The sequence below is a fragment of the Pleurodeles waltl genome, chromosome 11 (genome assembly GCF_031143425.1).
Source record: "Pleurodeles waltl isolate 20211129_DDA chromosome 11, aPleWal1.hap1.20221129, whole genome shotgun sequence".
Classification (NCBI taxonomy): Eukaryota; Metazoa; Chordata; class Amphibia; order Caudata; family Salamandridae; genus Pleurodeles; species Pleurodeles waltl.
This window is the reverse complement of record NC_090450.1, coordinates 83,711,115-83,717,117: the sequence shown is the minus strand read 5'-3', so window position 1 is coordinate 83,717,117 and position 6,003 is coordinate 83,711,115. Positions and strand designations below refer to the sequence as shown.

General features: G+C 41.8%; 1 protein-coding gene across 1 annotated transcript in view; it reads right to left on the bottom strand.

Moving 5' to 3' along the window:
* Positions 1 to 1,775: 1,775 nt before the first annotated feature.
* LOC138265432 (anosmin-1-like) overlaps positions 1,776 to 6,003 on the bottom strand; it is a 134,490-nt gene continuing 130,262 nt past the window's right edge. Inside the window, exons 13-14 of the mRNA XM_069213132.1 lie at positions 3,725 to 3,866; positions 1,776 to 3,303 (exon numbers count right to left, since the gene is read on the bottom strand). Of these exons, the coding sequence (XP_069069233.1) occupies positions 3,726 to 3,866 (141 nt within the window). The 3' untranslated portion in view covers positions 1,776 to 3,303; position 3,725. The remainder of the gene's footprint in view (positions 3,304 to 3,724; positions 3,867 to 6,003) is intronic.

Here is a 6,003-nt window from a genome sequence, read left to right as displayed (position 1 = left end):
TCACACTGTGCAGTGGCCTTGGGTTCCTACCCTGTCCTGTATAGGAATTATGGAGTAACAGGCTCAGCGTTTTCCACCCTCAACAGTTTGAAAGGGCAGTAGCCCAGTTGGCTCCTATTGGGCGTTGCGCAGGTTGCTACGCTCTTGGTCTTTGAGAGCTGGCTCCTCTGCCAGCATCCAGCGTTCAACCTCCCCCTTACATCTGCAGTGAGGAGGACACCCAGGTGATCTCCAGTGCGTTGCAATTGCCCTTTGACCGAGGACAAGTGCCCGATTCAGGAACTTTATTGTTACTCTTGCTGATTGAGGAATAGGGTATCAACCTAATAAGCATATTTTCAACTTAAGGAGATCAGTGCAGCTAAAGGTTTGCTGCAGCTTGCCTATTACTCCTTGCCAAAATTGTGCCATTCGAGAGCAAGCCCAGGTCAAATGTACAAAAATCAACATCAGGTACCCTTCATCTTAGTCATCCCTTATCGTTCGTCCCATGGATCCTGTTTAGTTTGTGTGGTGTGAGGTAGGACATACGTAGGTAGTTAAATTGAGTGTAGTAAAATCTAGTGTTTTGGGAGACTTAGGCGGTCATTATGAACACGGCGGGAATCCCCGCCGTGTTCATGCTTGTGGTCTGAACACAGACCACCAGCCCCCTTGAGACCCTGCCGGCCAAATAATTAACATTCCTCTGGACCGGCTGGCGGAAATAATGTTTCCGCCAGCCAGTCCAGCGAAATGCTGGACCTGGACATTGCCGACGGCTCCACATGGAGTCATCGTCAATGCCGCAGTGTGGTGGGTGCAGCAGCACCCGTCACGCCAATCACTGCCCATAATTCGGGCAGTGACCTGCGTGACGGGCTGTGCATGGCGGCCCTGGAGATTACCTTATGCCAGCCTTTCCCTGGCGGGGAAAATTGCCAGGGAAAGGCTGGAGGAACAAGGGTTCTCTATCTGCTTGCAGCGCTGCCCCGTCGGATAGAGAAATCTGTCATTGTCAGGCTGTCGGCGGAAGCCTGGCAGTGGCGGAGGGCCTCCTGTGGCGGTCTTCTCTTGTTGTTTATATGCTGGCATGGTGGTCTGGACCACAATGTTCATAATGAGGCCCTTTGTGTGTATGCTTCGGAATTTTATCCCAGCGAAAATGCGTGCTTTTAGAAAACAACAAATATTTTTGTTTTAACCATTCGTTTTTACAAAAACCAAGACAAAAAACTATAAACAAGTTGAAAGGCTGTCAACTAGTGCCATAACTCTTGGTTTTGCCATGCTTGTGTTTTTATATAGTATAAAACGAAACGTGGGTAGGAACCAGACTGTCTCGTCCACAATGAGGATTACTATTTGTCATTTCATGTGACTTGCAAACAGAAAATCATTATCAAGACCACTTTTAGCCTACAGAAAGCTCATAACACACAAGGTTGGGAGCAAAAAATATGGTGGCTTGGGAAGGAATATTTGTTCTCTACCATAATATGAAAATCAATGGTACAAAATGTGTGCTAGCTAAACAAAGATTAAGAACTAAGTAAAAGGCCACACCCAGGTGTAGACACATTTTGGAGCACCTTCCATATTCGAATAAGAAGACTTTTGAAGGCGTGCAAACCACACCGCAGCCTTTTCTGCAAACAAAGCGTCTAAGACACTTGAATGAGATATAGGCCGTGCCATATTCCTTCAAATCCAATTTGGCTGTATGAGATCATGGTGGCAACAGACCTTTAAATAAGCAACAAAAGGAAAACGTATATCAGAATGGACACTCAGTCTTGGAGATAATAACATTTAATATTATATGTTTTAGAAACACTCAATACATAAAAATATTCCCAATCCAAATTCATAATCCTTCCATAAATTTTGAATTAGCTGGATATTTCATTTCTTCTAAACAATGCAGCATTTAATACATTAAAAATATTTACACATTTTGATCACTTCAGGGCTGAGGGTTTTAAAAAATATTAACTTGCCATCTTTTAACTTTATAGAAACATTTGGATTACATTTCAAGGCCCATATTTATACTTTTTTAGCGCCGCATTTGTGACTTTTTTTTACGCAAAAGTGGCACAAATTGACAAAATACAATTTGATTTTGTTAGTTTGCGCCACTTTTGCTTGAAAAAATTATGCAAATGCGGCGCTAAGAAAATGTAAATATGAGCCAAAATCATAGTCCGATCAAGTAATCTAGACATTTAACACAGACACAACAACAGAAATAGACAAAATGTGTTTGCAAATGAATGCAGTTTAGTAAAATAGAATTCTCTCCTGGCGGACAGCAGGGGCACCGAATAGGCACACTTTGTCACACATGATGCTTTAAAGGACTAGAGTAATCCTTTGTTCAATCCCATAATGGCTAAGACGTCACTGCTGTGTGCAGACTAGAGATCTGCGGACACCACCGGGCTGTACATGCTGTCTTGCCAGTTGTTCTTGGACCTCAATGGGAAAGGACAACACTTCAACAGCTCAGTTTGGGAGTTCCTCACGTCCTCATCCGTTCTGCTGAAAACGTTCACTCCAGTGACAATATCAACACAACATGCTTCAGTTGGACACCCAATGGTGCAATTGCAGGCTTATTTTGTGAAATGCAAACTGATGGAGCAAACTTTAAACCACAACCAGAGGTCCAAGTTTCATCAGATGGCCCACAGAAGATTAGTATGAGCATACCAAAAGGCAGCATCATTTGCAGGTGACGAACCCAACATTTGGCCATTCCAGAGTTATACTAGAGCAATGCTTTCAGCCATATTGTAGATATTTTGCAGCTCTCCTTTTGAAACTTGCTTGTGTCTTAAGCATCTAGGTAGAAGGTGGAGCATATCCCATTTCTGTACCCAAAATATTCTCCAATGTTGGTAGTCATTGTTCAGTCATTGACCACATTCAGGTTGGGCACACAGCTCCTAGAAGTGCCGTTGTTCGGAACCTTCTCTACAACTGGTCACAACAGGTTTAATAGGCTACAACTAAATCACTCTGTAGTTCCGATCTGGATCCAAGTACAGGTGTGGTTTTGCTGAGGCGAGCCAGAAGTAACGCTGGTCGCTTTCTGTTCCTTTTCCAGTCATCCTTGTTTATTTAAGCTGTGCTGTATTATTTTATGTACTTATTAAAAGTAATGCAGAGGTGTTCAGTTCTTGACCTTTGTAAGATACTTGATCTGCAGATGATGCCCCTGATTTCTACTAAGTGGCCATTTTTAACTCCATTGATAAAGTTTCAAATTTCTTTGAGCCACAATTTATGTTACAGTGGGTACAGAATGCAGTCCTTCTCCTAGAAAAAAAATAGAAACAGACTATGAAAACATAGAAGTGGGGTAGTAATGATGGTAGTAGCTTTATATTTTAGGTTAGACCTTCAACAGTGATGGTGTTCCCCCATCAGTTTCTGTATGTTTGCTTGTACTGTGTTAATCATAAAATAAAGTGTTACGGAACTCCTGATTTTGTAAAAAACTATTGGTGCAGTATCAGATGTGTCTGATAAAATACAAAGACTAGTCCGCCTAACCGGCCGTAGTTCAGCCAGAGGAGGTGTCCTCCAGATCACTGAGGTCAGTATAGAGTGAGTGTAAAATATGTGGGCTAATATCACGTTCCTGGAAATGGCTCACAGAAAATATTGTGGAGAAATGCATAAATCTGTTTCTTTTCTGAGGTCAATCTATACATTTCTATTCCAGTTGATCACTAACCTTATAAACCTGTTTCATTAAGTGCCGGTGTCCAGAACGTCTTCGTTGTCGCTGGCCCATGGCCAGCTGTTGAAAGCACTTGAACTTCCACATGATAGAGGGTTAATGGTTTGAGACTGTCAATCACCACAAATAACTGAGCCTAGAGAATGAAAATTGATTGATTAGATGCACGCATGTGTTATGTTGGCTTCATAACAACTTAGAGTATTTTCAAATATTAGTAAATCACATTTCAGTCACCAGGCAATAAATCCCCATTTGGTACTGACAAAAGCAATACAGCTCGCGGCAGCATATTTGATATCTGGCACCTGCTTTGTTTTTACCACATCTCATCGGTCCTCATTACATATTGCACTGGCTCCAGGTAGAAGCTCAATGCATATTTACAAAGTCTGTCCAAATGAAAGCCTCCCCTCACTATCCAGCATATCAGACTGACAAGCTCTCAACATCGGGAAGCCATTTTGTTTTCACAGCAAAGGGAATGTCTTGTAATCCCAATTAGAACATTGGAATGTTGAGAGCTCCTTTGAAGACCATGGAGCAGCAGCGGCCTATATGAACTGGTATAGGCCCGCTGCTCTCAACATTTCAGTGTTCTAATTCAGAGTATCTGCCTTTCTCATTTCCCTGCCTCTCAAAATATATTAATTGGGCAGAGGAAAAAGAAAGCCAGAGGCTATGCAGGGGACACATGCAGCCTTCACCCTTCCCTCCTCCTGTAGCTCAATCATACTAGGGCTAAAGATGGAGGGAGGGTTGGATGCTGTGCAGCTCCTGGGTCCCCTGGCTTGGTTGAACTACAAAAAGCAGTTCAGCCAAGTCGGGAAGCACCAGGGGTGACTTTAGCCCCTTTTTAGAGCTCTTGCTGCAAATGTTCAACATCTAACAGCCGTGGCCCTGTGTGCATTGTTAGCTGTAGAACATTAACAGCAACAGCTGTAAACAAAAGCTTCGGAGCCCAAAGGGGATTGTAACCCCCCTCTGGCTCCGTGACACCTTTGTGTTACGAATTACAACATTCTGCCCTCTCAGGCAAGAATGTTCTAATAGCTTTACAGCCTGCAGTAGCGGGTGATACTGGCCATTTTTTATGCTGGAACAGGCCTTTAATACTATGCTATAAAGCTATATTAAACCACAGAAAGATAAGAGCTCCATTAAAGACAATGGAGATGCTCCGGGCTTATAATGGCTGGTATAAGTCTTCTGCACCAACATTCCAATGTCCGTCTTTCTGTTTCTCTCTTTTTAATTTAGAACATGCTATCCTTAGTAAGTGCAATGTTCTAATAGCCTCATAGTCCTTCTGCTTCAGGCTATACCTGTTGTTAAAGGCTCTTGCTTCATTATCGGCCTGAGCCGCAACTTGTGTTCAGGGTCCTTAAATACAGGTATAGCCCTCTGCAATGAGCTATATTACAGCGACTCTTGAGTCAACATTTCTCTTGTCGGTCTTTCATAAAGAGCTATGTCTCACTCCCACCTGACCCACATAGTAACTCATCCATCTTTGCCTTAGTAAAGGAGGTCATGCTCTTCTTTTTAAGGAAAACTTCTAATACAGGATCCCATTCCACCCCACACCCATGGAGCCACAGGAATCAATAAAATGTGTTGAATGGCTAATTAGAGCTTGTGCATGGTTTCAGAGTCGCTACACTATTGGTCAGTTTTCCCCTACATGCTCATTAAATGGCCCTTTCCCTAGTGTTCTGATGTTGCAGAAATTCAGTGATCATCTATACGTGACAGCTTATGCATTATGTTAACCAAAGTACTAATAGTTTGATGTAAAAGCGGTGCACTGAAAGCCATATTAACATGGATTCACTATAGGCTGATAGCAGAAAGGCATGTAGTAGAGCACTTAAGTTTCATGCATAGCATTAATTACTCTTTATGTTATAATTCATGGTGTTAATTGGTAGTGTGCACTAAACCGACAATGATTTTTAAAAGACAAATGTTTAAAATATTAGATGTAAAAGTCGAACTTTGTAGCTCTGCATTATATAGAAATGTATTGATAGTTATATCATTTTAAATCTATTGTAACATGAATACTGATAACGTTTATTGATGTTGAATTAATATTTTGAATGATAAAGGTGTATTAATTGCACAAATGAATGTGTCATTTTAATTCACTGGCCTAGCCTGTGTGAAGCCTGCAAGGCCCTGTTCCCTGACTTTGAAGAAAATGTTTAGAAATTCTTGCTAATGTGAACTTTTCTTTCAAACATAATTCTCATGAGAAAGCTAGCTTGGTA